The sequence below is a fragment of the Mobula birostris genome, chromosome 15, assembly GCF_030028105.1.
Source record: "Mobula birostris isolate sMobBir1 chromosome 15, sMobBir1.hap1, whole genome shotgun sequence".
NCBI classification, from domain to species: Eukaryota; Metazoa; Chordata; class Chondrichthyes; order Myliobatiformes; family Myliobatidae; genus Mobula; species Mobula birostris.
The window spans coordinates 84,570,071-84,586,059 of NC_092384.1; the positions used below are offsets into that span (position 1 = coordinate 84,570,071).

Consider the following 15,989-nt stretch of genomic DNA (forward strand, 5'->3'; position numbering starts at 1 on the left):
GAAAACAAATCTCTACAAAGTGATCTAAATTAATTACAAATATAGAACACAAGATAATTGATTGCATAAGAATTCACCCCCTTCAGGTCAGTACTTAGTAGATGCACCTTTGGCAGCAATTACAGCTTTGAGTCTGTGTGGATAGGTCTCGATCAGCTTTACACATTTGGACACTGCAATTTTTCTAATTTCTTCTTTACAAAACTGCTCAAGCTCTGTCAGGGGATCATGAGTGAACAGCCCTTCACAAGTCCGGCCACAAATTCTCAATAAGATTGAGGTCTGCACTCTGACTTGGCCACTCCAGGACATTAACTTTGTTGTCTTTAGGCAATTCCTGTGTAGCTTTGGTTTTATGCTTGGGGCCATTCTCTCAAATCTTCTCCCAAGTCATGGTTCTCTTGCAGACTGTATCAGGTTTTCCTCCAGGATTTCCCTATATTTTGCTGCACTCCTTTTACCCTCTACCTTCACAAGCCTTCCAGGGTCTGCTGCAGTGAAGCATCCCCACAGCATGATGCAGCCACCACCATGCTTCAGGGTAGGGATGGCGTGTTTTTTGATGATGTGCAGTGTTTGGCTTATGCCAGACAAAGTATTTAGTCTGATGGCCAAAAAGCTCAATTTTGGTTTCATTAGACCATAGAACTTTCTTCCAGCTGACTTGAGAATCTCCCACGTGCCTTCTGGCAAACTCCAGCTGAGACTTCATGTGATTTTTTTTTCCCAACAGAGGCTTTCTCTTTGCCACTCTCCCATAAAGCTGCAACTGGTGAATCACTCGGGCAACAGTTGTATACACAGTCTCTCCCATCTCAGCCACTGAAGCTTGTAACTCCTCCAGAGTTGTCATAGGTCTCTTGGTGACCTCCCTCACTGGTCTCCTTCTTGCACAGTCACTCAGTTTTTGAGGACAGCCTGCTCTAGGCAGTTTTACAGCTGGCCATATTCTTTCCATTTCTTGATGATTGACTAAACTGCATTCCAAGGGATATACAGTGACTTGGAAATTTTCTTGTATCCATCTCCTGACTTGTGCTTTTCAATAATGTTTTCGCGGAGTTGCTTGGAGTGTTCTTTCGTCTTCATGGATTTTTTTGCTGCTGGTCTGTATATTGCAATAGCACCTTGTATTTTTGCCAGGATATTGACTTACCAGCAGTTGGACCTTCCAGATAAAGGTGTATTTTTACTACAATCAATTGAAACACCTTGACTGCACACAGGTCTCCAAAAACAGATCTCCATTTCACTAATTATGTGACTTCTAAAACCAATTGGCTGCAGCAGTGATGATTTGGTGTGTCATTTTAAAGGGAGGTGAAAACATATGCATTCAATTATTGTGTTTTATATTTCTAATTAGTTTAGATCACTTTGCAGAGATTTGTATTCATTTTGACATGGAAGTGTATTTTTCTGTTGATCAGTGTCAAATAAGGCAAATTAAATCACTGTTAATCAATGTTGTAAAATAATATAACATGAAAACTTCTGCAGCGGGGGTGGGGGGGGGGTGAATACTTTTTATAGACACCGTATCTACCTATTTCAAAGCTAAGTCCTGTAGTATTTGACATTTCCACCCCGGGGAAAGGACTTTGACTATCTACCCTATCTCTGCCTCTCATAATTTTATAAACTTCAGTCAGGTTGCCTCTTAGCCTCTGTTGCTCGAGAGAAAACCCAAGTTTGTCCATTCTTTCCTAATAGCTAATACTCTCTAATCCAGACAGCATCCTGGTGAACCTATTCTGTACCCTCTTCAAAGCCTCCACATCCTTCCAGCAAGAGAACAACCAGAACTGCACACAATGCTCAAAATGTTGCCCAATGAAAGTTTTATACAGGTGCAATATGACTCCACAACTTTTATACTCAACACCCCAACTAATGAAGGCAAACATATTGTACACCTACTCTACCTCCTTATCTGCCTATGTTGCTACTTTCAGGGAGTAATGGTCCTGCACTCCATGATGCCTCTGTATGTCAGATCATCAGATCATATCTTCATAGCAATTTCTGATGCCCAAACTATAACTATAATGCAATCAAAATTACCAGCAGAAAGTGGTTCTCACGGTGATCTCTACTCATCAGCTGTTTGCATTAATACCTTCCATTGGTTTACCTACAACCTTCAAAGCACCAGGACGATAGCTGTAGTTTCATAAAGTTCCCACAGTCCTACGCTTTCAAGCCTAGAGTCATTTCCTCACATCTGCACCCTCCACTTCATTGAGAACTTACGGGATGATCTGTTCTGCTCTATGTGATATTCATTTTGGAGACGTCACACAATCTCCCTGCCTCTATCCTTTCTTCCTCATGGTTTGGCATGCCCTCTGATCCTACATACAATACTCAAGTATACACATATGTGGAAGGTGCAGTAAGACAATGACAATGTAGTCAAGCGCGACCTTGGAACTGAGACCCGCCAGAGATACCTCTACTTACTACAGATGAGATAGACTGTGGGAGTATGTACTCAAGCCAATAGAGCGAGGCCTCTGTAGTGAGACTCTTTCATAAAGGTCTTCCTAAAACAATGCCCTTTTACACAATGGGGATGCTGGAGGCAGACAAGGTCAGAGTATGGGAGGGATGTGAACCATACCCCACAACCAAGGTTCTATTGTCTTGACTAACTGCAAAATATCATCGGCTGGCTGCTTGAAGATTTGCTTGACTTTAAAACCTGTATTGAGATTGGCGAGTAAGAAATTCAAACATACACAATGATCAATATCAATGATCAATATAGAAATTGCAGTCGTCTGTTCAGACTTTAGAACTGTGTGGGTGGCAGGGGGCCGTGCTGTTCTCGCAGTGCACAGGATCAAAAATACACAATATCCAATAGGTATAGTATAGTTGAATGTATAGTACAGTTGGGTCTATTCCTTTGGCAGTGTGTAAGTGACTGAACTCCAGTGACTGATGTTTGAGCGGAGGGTGTAAGTTCCTAGCTCATTGTCACAGGATTGGTATCAGGCACCCCGAAAAAGCACAACCCTTTCATCGCACATATCTGACTGGCTGTTCTGATCTCTCAGCATCTGAACCAAAGCATCTCTTTTTGGGGCACCATTTGATATGTATGAAATTGAGCAAACACATAGCTGGGTATGCACCTGACTATTGGCGGCTCAGCCCCAAGACTGACAGATGTGCAATTTGGGAGGATTTCCTGAGGAACTTTATTTACTGTTGAGTGTTCTTGGATGAGAAACATACTTTCAAACCATTTATTTCACATCGCCTTAAAAAAGTGCTTTTGTGAAATTCATAATGAATTAATATTTAGTTTCTGTATTTTGTGTTAACAGTTGCACTTGGACAGTGGTATATTTAAAGTGTTGATTAGTCTTCATGAGCCTTTGCCTATGTTACTCAGAAACTGAACTGTTGTTTCATGTCTAACTTGTGCAGTACAGCATTTATCCATCAGATATCAGAAAGAAAGAATTCATCAGTCTAATTATTTGTGGGATGGAGACAAAAGATGAGGAGCTGGAGAGAACAGGATATGTTCCCTTTAGTGTTAGTAGGCTGGAAGAATGTGGGCTGATAAGAGTTTAATCCAGACAAATGTGAATGGGAGGTCAAATGTAAGAGGAAGTTATTCAATAAATGCTAGGACCCTTAGGAGTACAATGCACAAAGGATAGAATCATAGAGTCATAAAAAGTACAGCACAGAAGCAGGGCCTTTGGCCCATCTAGTCAGTGCTGAGCCCTTTAAACTGCCTACTCCCATCAACCTGCACTGGGACCATACCCCTGTCACCCAAATTTCTCTCAACAATTGAAATATAGCTTGCATACATACCAAATTCTCATGACCCTCTGAATGAAGAAGTCTGCTCTCATGTTCCCCTTAAACTTTTCATCTTTCGCCCTTAATCCGTGATCTCTAGTTGTAGTCCCATCAAACTTCAGTGGAAGAATCCTGCTTGCATTTACCCTATCTATACCCCTCATAATCTCATCTACCTCAATCAATTCTCCCTGCAATCTTCTACATTCCAAGGAATAAAGTCCTAACTTATTCAATCTTTCCATATAACTCAGGTCCTCCAAACCTGGCAACATGTAAATTTTCTCTGTACTCTTTCAATCTTATTTGCATCTTTTCTGGAGGTAGGTGATGCACCATCAATAACTCCAAAAGACTGGAAGTAGAGTGAATACTGAAAGGCTTTTATTAGCAGTAAAATGTGACCTCCACCATGCTGAGTATCTGCCCCTGGACTGAGGAGGAGGAGCAATGGGAGGAGCCACAGGAGCAGTCAGCAGAGGGGCGTGTCCAGACAGGTAACCCAGTTACAACATATATATATGGTTTACCACAGTAGGTGACCAAAACTGTACGCAATATTCCAAATTAGACCTCACCAATGTCTTACGCAACTTCAACGTACCATCCCATCTCCCGTGCTTAGTACTTTGATTTATGAAAGCCAATGTGCCAAAAGCTTTCTTATTGACCCAGACAACCTGTGACACTATTCAATGAATTATGGACCTGTGTTCCCAGATCCCTTTGTTCTACAGTACTCCTCAGTGCCAGCCCATTTTCCAACTGATCCAGATCCCACTGCAAGCCATAATAGCCTTCCTCACTGTCCACTACACCCCAAACCTTGGTGTCATCCACATATTTGCTGATCCAGTTAACCACATTATCATCCATATTCACTCTCTGGCTTCTCCCACAAAGCCAATGTCTAATCCTATTTACTACCTCATCTTGAATGCTGACCAGCTGAACGTTCTTGATTGACCTCCCATGTGCAACCTGTTAAATACCTCGATAAAGTCCATGCAGCCAACATCCATTGCCTTACCTTCATCAACTTTCCTGATAACTTACATGTCTATCCAAATACTCATATATCCAGTCCGTTAGAACACCTTCCAATAACTTTCTCACTACTGATGTCACACTCACCAGCCTATAATTTCCTGGTTTGGTTTTAGTGGCTTTCTTAAACAGTGGAACAACATTGGCTATCCCCCATTCCCCCTGCACCCCACCTGCTGCTAAGAGTCCATGAAGTTAATGGCATTTTGCCTCACTTCTATGTGTCTCCTGAGTAAGTACAGAAGCAAAAAATGCTTTTAAGATCTCCCCCATCTGTTTTGGCTCCACGCATGGATTAGTATTCTGATCTTCTAGAGAATCAATTTTGTCCCTTGTGATCCTTTTTCTCTTAACTTATCTGTAGAATCCCTTAGGATTCTCCTTCACCTTGTCAGCTAAGGCAACCTCATGCCTCCTTTTAGCCCTCCTGATTTCTTTAAGTGTTCTCTTGCATTTCTTATACTCCATAAGCACCTCGTTTGTTCCTACCTGCCTATACCTGCTATGCACCTCCTTTCTTCCCTTAACCAGGGCCTCAACCAAGGTTCCCTACACCTGTTATCGTTACCTTTTATTCTGACATGCACATTCAAGCTTTGTACTCTCAAAATTTCACTTTTGAAGGCCTCCCACTTACCAAGTACACCTTTGTCAGGAAACAGCCTGTCCCAATCCACACTTGCCAGATCCTTTCTGATACCATCAAAATTGGCCTTTCTCCAAGTTAGAATCTCAACCCAGCTCCCCGCTCCCACACCCAAGCAACAGCAAAGCAACAATCCTCCCTACCCACCAGCAAAAAAAAAAGCATTGGCGCCCCTCCACCGAGCACTCAAGCGTGCAGCAAACCATCGATAAAGACACAGACTTGCAGTACCCCGAAGGCTACTGGTTCACCCTGTAATTCGACATACCACAGGCTCTCTCTCTCTCCCCCTAATAAGGGAAAAAGAGGTGTCTCTGTTTCACAGCGAGAGGGGAGACATAACAAAACAACTCGCTAATTCGTTAAAAGTTTGTTGCGTCGCTTTTTCCAAGCTCTTCGATGTATCTGTATGAAAACAGTGTGCAATTCAGGATTCTCACTGTACCTCAGTAATAATTCACTTTACCCATTTACCAATTTACATGATAGTGTTGCTAAAGGATACTTGGATAGACACATGAACGTGAAGGCTATAGAGGAATATGGATCACATGCAGGCAGATGTGGCACTTGGGACAGACATCACATGCTGAAGACCCTGTTCCTGTACTGTATTCTTCTATGTTGTCCGGGTATCAGGGTCTAATTAATCTCTCAGGTCCACAGTACCAGAATACATACTTGCATAAATTGTTGTCATGTCTGCCTAAATAAATGTTATCAGATTGGGCATGTTTGGTATTGTCTGTGTTGAAGTAGCTGACAATGAAATAAATAAAATATTTGGGCCCAGAACACACACACACTTATGACTCAAGCTAAATTAAATCAGTATTAGCAGGTAAGTGGTGCTGTGGAAATTGGAGGGATTGAAATATTGACAAATCCCAGGGTCCACAAATCTGCTTCCCAGAGTACTAAGGAAATAGTGGATGCAGTGGTGCCCACTTCTTTGGAACATTTCCAACAGATTGGAGGGGATCCAATGTAACCATACCTTTTAAAAAAAAAGGTAAAAAAATAGGAAACTAATGATAGATTAGCCTTAAATCAGTGAAAACACTACATTTCATTATTAAATATGCAATGCTGTGCACTTGAAGAATGACAGGATCAGACTAACAAATCAAGTAATGTTTTGGAGGATGTAACTAGTAGAACAGATGATGGAGAGCCAGAAGATTTATTTTTTGTTACTTTTGGGATACAATGCAGGACTGACCCTCCTGGCCCTTTGAGCTGCGTCACCCAGCAACCCCCAATTTAACCCTAACCTAATCACGGGAAACTTACAATGACCAGTTCACCTACTAAACAGCATGTCTTTGGACTGTGGGAGAAGTTTGGAGCACCCGGAGAAAATCCACGTGTTCCACAGGGAGGACATGCAAAGTCCTTACCGAGGAAGCGGAGATTGAATTCTGAACTCTGTCCTGAGCTGTAAACATCATGCAAACCACTATGTTACCGTAATGGATTTACAGAACGATTTCCATATCATCCCCCATAAAAGATTAGCATTCAAATTAGAAACATGTGAGTTTGGGGGTAAGGTGCTAAAGTAGACAGAGAACCAGTTAGACATCAGGAACCCATCAGGAATAAATAATCAATGCAAGAGATACTGCAGATTATGGAAATCCAGAGCAATACCTCACCTGCAAATCTGTGGGGGATGTCTACTGTATCGGTGCTGCCAATGCAGTCTCCTCTACATTAGTGAGACCCGACAGAGACTGGGTGCCACTTTGTCAAGTACTTCAGCTCTATCCGCAAAAAGCAAAATTTTTCGATTGCCAACATTTAAATTCCTATTCCCTTTCCCATTCTGACACGTCAGACCATGGCCTCATCTTCTGCCATGATGAAGCCTCCAACCTAATAGCATGAATGTGGATTTCTCCAACCTCTGGTAATCTTTTCCCCTTCCCTCTTCAATTCCCCACTCTGGCCTCTTACCACGTCCCCTCACTTGCCTATCTCCACCTCCCTCTCTTTCTCCCATGGTCCACTCTCCTCTCCTATCAAATTCCTTTCTTCTCTAGCCCTTCACCTTTCCCAACTACTTGGCTGCATCTATCACCTTCTAGCTTGTCGTCTTTCCATTCTCCCCACCTTCCTTTTCTGGCTTTCCAGTTCCAGTGAGGGTCTCGGCCCAAACGTCAACTGCTTATTCTCCTCCTTAGATGCTGCCTGTCCTGCTGAGTCCTTCCAGCATTTTGTGTGAGTAGGAATAAATGGGTCCTTTACAGGTGGCAGTGACCTATGGAAACACAAGATTGCAGGCACTGGAAATCTGGAGCGCATACAAAATGCTTGAGGAATCTTTGGAGGGTTTCTGATCAAAACCTTACATCAGGAGCAAGAGAGGGAGGCAAGGTGGCAAACGGGATGTCCAAGACGGCGACCAGTGGAATACCAGTGAGACCTGTGCTTGGGCCACAACTATTCACCATTAGATGTGATTGATTTGGATGAGGGAATTAAATAAATCTCCAAGTTTGCAGGCAGAACAAAGCTGTGAAGGAGGCTGAGCCTTGGAGAGGATGCAGAAAGGCCAGTGTGATTTGGACAGGACAAAGTAATGGGCAAATACCTGGCGGGTGTAGTGGACAAATGACAGCCTATCAACTCTGGTGGCAATAACAGGAAGGCAGCCTACTATCTGAAAGATGTTTATTGGGAAATTGGGAGCTACACCACTGAATGTAAGCATGCAGATGATACAAAGGTGAAGATCGAACTACAAGAGGAAGTTGATGGGTCAGTAATATAGTGTGGAAGCGAGCACTCATCCACACTGACCAACATCCCCTTCAAAGTTAGTCCCATGCGAAAAGGGTAACCAAAACTGTGCATGATACTCCATCATCCTGTACCACTACAATGTTACATCCAAATTCCCATAACTCAGTACCCTAACTAGTGAAGGCTAGTGTGCCAGACACCTTCTTCACTACCATATCTACCTGTATTGCCACTCTTCACTACCATACCTACCTGTATTGCCACTCTTCACTACCATACCTACCTGTATTGCCACTTTCAGGGAGCCATGGACTTGTACTCCTAGATCCCTTGTTCTACCACAATGCACAGAGCCCTACCATTCACTGTGTCCTACCTTGTTTAACTTCTTAAAAGGCCACAACTCACAGTTAGACACGAGATCCTGCAGATGCTGGAAATCTTAAGCAATACACACAAGATGCTAGAGGATCTCAGCAGGTGAGGCAGTATCAATAAACAGTTGATATTGAGATCCTTCACCAGGATCATAACTGGTTGGGAGAACAGTAGGGGAAGGGCTCCATCAACCAGAGAGGGGTAGGGCAGGCAAGGACATATTTCCTGATAAAGGAGAACAGCACGGATGTCCTGGAGTGCAGGACTTCCTCTCGAGAACAGGTGTGACAGAGACAGAGAAACGGAGAGAAAGGAATGCCATCTTTACAAGAGACAGAGTGCGATAGGGTGTAGTCTAGGTAGCTGTGTGAAAGTCGGTGGGTTTGTAGAAGATGTCAGTCGATGGTCTGTTTCCAGGATTAAGAAAGGAGAGAGCGGTGTTTGAAATGTGAAGGGTAGACATTAGTAACAAAGTTGACAGCTTCCCCACGGACACAGGAGGCAGTACAAACACAGTTGTCACCGTAGCGGTGAAAGAGCTGGGTAGTGGTACGAGAAAAGTTTGGAACAAAGACTGCTCCACATAGCCAATGAAAAGGCAGGCATAATTAGAAACCATGAGAGTAGCTATGGCTATACTGTATCTTTAATTTGTAGAAAGTGGGAGGAATCAAAAGAAAAGTTGTTAAGGGTAACCATTACTGTATGGAAAGAGCATATTGGTTAGAATGTTCCCATTTCTCAAAGCTCTCTTGTTCTGGGAGCACATACGTTGTAGTCAAATGTGACTAGGTCCCCAACTGAAGTTTTAAATAGATCACAGGATAGGAATGAGGATAAATGCAAACTGACGTCTATTCTTGTTATCCTCTCCCTTCCTCTGCTACTCACTGCTGTTTGAACAACTGACAGCTAATACCCAGGGAACGTATAATCAATATCTCCTTCACTCAGAGCTTCAGTGATGTCCATTACTCTACAACACAGGAAGCAACACAATATACAAACTCTCGACTCACCAAGAAGTGCGTTGTTGCAGAGTTCTTTGGTTGGATTATTCCTGGCTCCTTCACGTACCAACATACGATTCACATGGCTTGCCGAGCTGTGCTGTACCACCAGAAATCTTTACAGCTAAAAAAAATGAATCTACTACTTGACTTGAAGCAAATTTCATTCCTTACAGTGAACTAGCTGTGTAACTCATTTTAGCAGGCTAACCCTTAGCAAGTTGTGTCTGAAGGTAGCTAAGTTCAGACCACGTCTGTAACTGAGGGGGATGGTGAGTGTACTGTGGGTGGAGGTGCACTTTCTGCCACAGGGGAAATGGCAGGCCTGCACTGAATGATAAAACTCTGAGATACAGTAGCAGTTTCCCAGTCAGGAACCAGCTGTGACCAAACCCATCATCTCTTCCCCTCCTGCAATTCCGGCTTCAGCTTCCCACAACTTCCCTCTCAATGGAAACGTAGTCTGGGGTTCCAGCACTCCAGCCTCCTACTACCAAAAAGCCAGTCTATTAAATAAGGTAGAAACAGAGATTCAAAACCATTAAACATTGGTTTGATTTGTGTCAAATCTCTTGTGAGGAAGAATAAGAAAAGTAGATTTCAATCACAGGATAGGAAAGGGCAGGCACCTTTTCCTGTTAGTGCTTACAAAAGGAAGACGCACATAGACTATCTCCTTGCAGAAGATCAATCTGTTGCCCAGTTTGGTTCCAAGGTGACCCATGGTGCTAATTTCAGGGCCTGCTTGCTACTAAGTAATACAGGATCTTCCATTGCCCATATCCTATCACCCTCCTCATGAAACTGTCACCCTCACCCCTAATTCCACCAACCCCTCACTCATAATTGCCCAACATTTCTTTTACAATTCTTACCTTTACTTACAACTCCTACAATGGCCTAACTGCCCACTATCTTTGGAACTTCTAAACTCCCCCAGGATGTGTGCTCCTCTTAAGTCTCGTATTTTGCACATAACCAGTCTTCTTCATCCACGACACCTGTACCGTTGGCCAGCCTATAGCTGTCAAGGCATAAATACTGGCACTGTTTCCCTAAATGACTTCCTTCTCTCCTCCTTTAGAGATGTTGATTGAATTACCCTTGACCAAGTTTTGGCCAGTAATCCTAATATCTCATCTCTGGTCATGGGTCGGGTCTTCAGCAACGCATTCATCTGCCACATCATCCCATTCTTACTCGCTGTAGCCTGGCACAGGCAGCAATCCAGAGATTACTACCCTTGAGGTCCTGCTTTTCAGCTTCCTTCCTAACTTCCTATTTTCACTCTTCAGGCCCTTGTCCCTTTCCTTGGATAGACTGTTGGTACCAATGCAAAGCATGACTTCTCCTACCATGCTCACTTTCCCCATCAAATCCCTCAATCTCACTAAAATGGAATATTCATCAGGAAAATGGAGTGGAGGCCAACAATGACATCATCCATGGTGTCGCTGAAATGCCAGGTAGGCTTCTGCAGCCATGCCCTCAAGTCCATAAGACATAGGTGCAGAATTAGGCCATTCAACCCATCGTGCCTGCTCCGCCATTTTATTACAGTCGATCCCAGATTCCATTCAAAACCATGTACCTGCCCTCTTCACAATACACCTTGTTGCCCCAACCAATCAGGAATCTATCAACTTCCACTTTGAATATGCCCACGGACTTGGACTCCACTGCAGTCTGTGGCAGAGTATTCCACAGATTCACCACTCTTTGGCTAAAAAATTCCTGCCCTGAAAGGTCGCCTCTCAATTTTGAGGCTGTGCTCTCTAGTTCTGGTTACCCCCACCACAGGAGACATCCTCTCCATATAACACCTTATCTTCTGCTTTCAACATTCAGTAGGTTTCAGTGAGAGCCCCAGGCATTCTTCTAAATTCCAGTGAGTACAGGCCCAAAGCTGCCAAATGCTCCTCATATGTTAACCCCTTCATTCCTGGAATCATCCTCGTGAACCTCCTCTGGACTCTCTCCAATGACAACACATCCTTTCTGAAATAAGGGACCCAAAACTGTTGACAATATTCCAAGTGTGGCCTAACCAGTGTTTTATAAAGTTCCAGTATTATCTCCTTGTTTTTATATTCTATTCCCGTTGAAATGAAAGCCAACATTGCATCTGCCTCTTTACCACAGACTCAGCCTGTAAATTAACCTTCTGGGAGTCTTGCACAAGGACTCCTAAGTCCCTTTGCACCTCTGATGTTTGAATTTTCTCCACACTTAAATAATAGTCAGTTTCTTTTACCAAAATGCATTATTCAAAGGTTCAAAGGTACAATTTAATGTCAGAGAAATGTATACAATATACATCCTGAAATACTTTTTCTTCGCAAACATCCACGAAAACAGAGGAGTGCCCCAAAGAATGAATGACAGTTAAATGTTAAAACCCCAAACTCCCCCCCAAGCTCCCCCCACTGGCAAAAAAAACATTGGCATCGCCACTGAGCACTCAAGTGTGAACAAAGCAATAGCAAAGACACAGACTTGCAGTTACCCCAAAGACTTTACGTTTCACCCGGCATTCGACATACCGCAGGTTCTCTCACTAATAAGGGAGAAAGGGATGTCTCCATTTTCCCAGTGAGCGGAGAGACATAACAAACAACTCGCTGGTTTACGATGTTAAAAGTCCGTTATGTTGTTTTTTTTGAGTTCTGTGTCTGAAGATCGCAAAGATCCCGGGTCTCCAGGCACACAGCTGATATTCCGACTCCCCCGACGACACACGGATCTCCTGTCGTGACACCGACCCTCAATCTGCCCGTCTCCAGAGCCCCGAGATCCTAGGCTTCCAAATTCGAGCCGGACTCTTAGGCCGAACCTTTGGCGTGCCAAACAACGGCCAGTTATGGAACCCCAAGAGATGGGCCAAATGGCCTAATTTTCTCCTATGTCTTATCATCTTATGGTCTTATCATGGTTGGCACAGATATCATGGGCCATAGGGCCTGCTCCTGTCCATGTCTTTTCACTCTACAGTTGTCATCAAATTTCATGTCACACAAGTCAGTGATATTTCTGATTCTCTCTACTATCCAGCCTTTCCTTTTAAACAAGCCTTGCAGTCACAGTAACATCCTTGTCAATCTTTTCTTCCCACTTTCCATTTTAATGAGGGCTTCTTCACCATCCTATTTACCTTGAATAGACTGCCCAAGGTTAAATTCTTCCCTGATGTGCATCAGAGCGCACAACCCCTCACTGGCATTGGCACAGACTGAGAGATGTCAGTAAGACTAAACCAGTCGTGGACTTCAGAAACACACGCCAATCCTCATGGAGGGATCAGAAGTGGAGAATTTAAAGTTCCTGGGTATCAAGATCTCTGAAGATCTAACCTGGTCCCAACATACTGTATCAATGTAGCTATAAAGAACGCAAGACAGCGGCTATTTTTAATCAGGAATTTGAGGAGGTTTGATTTGGCACCTAAAACACTCGAAAGCTTCTACAGATGTACCATGGGGAGCATTATGACAAGCTGCTTCACTGCTTGGTATGGTGGAGCAGTGGGGGTGGGGGTGGGGAACCAATGCACAGGATCGAAAGAAAATCTACAGAAAGTTGTAAAATTAGTCAGCACTATCTTGGGTACTAGACTTCGTAGTATGCAAGACATCCTCAAGGAGCAGTGCCTCAGAAAGGCAGGGTCCATCATTAAGGACCCCCATCACCCAGGACATGCCCTCTTCTCATTGTTACTATCAGGTAGGAGGTACAGAAGCCTGAAGGCACACACTCAGCAATTCAGGAACAGCTTCTTCCCCTCTGCCATCCAATTACTAAATGGACATTGAACCCATGAACACTACACTTTTTAAAATTTCTGTTTTTGCTCTACTATTCTTAACTATTTAATGTACAGTGCCTCTAAAAAGTATTCACGCCCCCCCCTTAGAAGTTTTCATGTTTTATTGTTTCATAAAATTGAAACACAGTGAATTTAATTTGGCTTTTTTGACACTGATCAACAGAAAAAGACTTTTGTGTCAAAGTGTATACAAAATTTCTACAATTTGGTCTAAATCTGTTATAATTATTCAACACAAAATGATTGATCGCATAATTACTCACTTCCTTCAAGTCAGTATTTAGTAGGTGCACCTTTGGCAGCAAATACAGCCTTGATCCTGTGCAGATAGGTCATTAACAAGAGATAATCTGCAGATGCCAGAAAGTCAAGCAACACACACAAAATGCTGGAGGAACTCAGCAGGCCACCAATATCTATGGAAAAAGTACAGTTGACGTTTTGGGCTGGGACTCTTTATCAGGACTGGACAAAAAAGATGAGGAGTTGATTTAAAAGGTGAGGGTAGGAGAGAGCGAGAAGCAGCAGGTGACAGATGAAACAGAGAGGGGAAGGAATGGAGTAAAGAGCTGGGAAGGTGATTGATGAAAGAGATACAGGGCTGGAGAAGGGGAAGTCTGATAGGAGAGGACAGAAGGCCATGGAAGAAAGAAAAGGGAGGAGGAGCACCAGAGGGAGGTGACCAGTGGGCAAGGAGTTAAGGTGAGAGAGAAAAGGGATGGGGAATGGTGAAAGGGAGGGGGGAGGGGTCATTACTGGAAGTTTGAGAAATCAGTGTTCACGCCATCAGGTCTGAGGCTACGCAAGGTGTTGTTCCTACAATCTGAGTGTGGCCTCATCACAACAGTGGAGGAGGCCATGGATGGACATATCGGAATGGGAATAGGAAGTGGAATTAAAATGGGTGGTTACTGGGTGATCCCGCTCCTTCTGGAGGATGGAGTGTAGATGCTCAGCGAAATGGTCTCAATCTATGTCAGGTCTCACCAATATACAGGAAACCACACTGGGAGCACCAGACATAGTATGTGACCCCAACAGGTGAAGTATAGCCTATCTGGAAGGATTGTTTGGGGCCCTGAATTGTGGTGAAGGAGGTGTAGGGACAGGTGTAGCATTTGTTCCACTTGCAAGAGTAAGTGCCAGGAAGGAGATCAGTGGGGAAGGATGAACGGACAAGGAAGTTGCATCGGGAGCAATCCCTGCAGAAAGTCTGGGGGAGGGTGTGCTTGGTGGTGGAATCCCATTGGTGATGGCGAAAGTTTCGGAGAATTATGTGCTAGACATGGAGGCTGGTGAGATGGTAGGTGAGCACGAGGGGAACCCTATCCCTGGTATGGGGGCGGGAGGATGGGGTAAGAGCAGATGTGCGTGAAATGGAAGAGAAGCAGTTGAGAGCAGTGTTGATGGTGGAGGGAGGAAAGCCCGTTTTTCGAAAAAGGAGGATATTTCCTTCGTTCTAGAATGAAAAGCCTTATCCTGGGAGCAATGAGGTGGAGTCGGAGAAATTAAGTGAAGGTGATGGTGTTTTTACAAGTAACAGCATTGGAAGAGCTATAGTCCAGGTAGCTATGAGAGTCTGTGGGTTTATAATAGATATCAGTAGATAAGCTGTCTCCAGAGATAGAGACAGTAAGATCGAGAAAGGGGAGAGAGGTGCTGGAAATGGACCAGATAACTTGAGAGCAGGGCGGAAGTTGGAGACAAAGTGGATGAAGTCAACAAGTTCAGACCGGGTGCAGGAAGCAGCCCCAGTGAAGTCACCAATGTAGCACATGTAAAGTGTGAGATGGTCACCAATGCAGGCTTGGAACATAGACTGTTCCACGTCACTAACAAACAGGTAAGCATAGCTGGGACCCATGTGAGTGCCCATGGTTACATCTTTTGTTTGAAAGTAGTATGAAAAGCCAAAGGAAAAATTATTAAGAGTGAGGACAAGTTGCACTTGATGGAGGAGAGTGGTGGTGGAGGGGAACCGGTTGGGTCTGGCGTCCAAGAAAGAAACTGAGAGCTTGAGGCCCTCCTGGTGGAGGATGGATCTGGAGCTGGAAATAAGATGGGGGCCAGGGGACCTGAAATCATTGAAAAGATCCAGCATGTGTGAAGTGTCACGGATGTAAGTCGGAAGGGACTGAACTGGTGAGATAAGACAGGGCCGAGGTCTCTATCAGCTTTGCACATATGAACACTGCAATTTTCCCCATTCTTCTTTACAAAACTGTTCAAGCTCTATAGGATTGCGTGGGGATCGTGAGTGAACAGCCCTTTTCAAGTCCAGCCACAAATTCTCAATTGGATTGAGTTCTGGACTTTGACTTGACCACTCCAGGACATTAACTTTGTTGTACTTAAGCCATTCCTATGCGGCCTTAGCTTTATGCTTAGGGTTGTGGTCTTGCTGGAAAACAGGTCTCCCAAGTCACAGTTCTCTTGCAGACTGCATCAGGATTTCACTGTATTTTGCTAGATTTGCTTCACCCTCTACCTTCACAAGCCTTCCAGGGTCTGC

The 15,989-nt window shown here is 43.9% G+C and overlaps 1 protein-coding gene across 15 annotated transcripts in view; it reads right to left on the minus strand.

Annotated features, from left to right (window-relative positions):
* Window positions 1–15,989, minus strand: part of cbfa2t3 (CBFA2/RUNX1 partner transcriptional co-repressor 3) — a 318,224-nt gene that overhangs the window by 254,136 nt on the left and 48,099 nt on the right. For 7 of the 15 annotated variants that reach the window (XR_011889291.1, XM_072280047.1, XM_072280046.1 and 4 more), the window contains exon 1: window positions 9,664–9,944. The exons of 3 other annotated variants lie outside the window; for them this stretch is intronic. Coding sequence is in view for 8 of the 12 variants with exons in the window: in XM_072280047.1 (XP_072136148.1) it covers window positions 9,664–9,727 (64 nt within the window). In the remaining 4 variants the exon portion in view is untranslated. Of the gene's footprint in view, window positions 1–9,663; window positions 9,945–15,989 lie in introns of those variants that run through there. 5 more of the 15 variants (XM_072280035.1, XM_072280036.1, XM_072280049.1 and 2 more) reach the window with 2 other exon arrangements.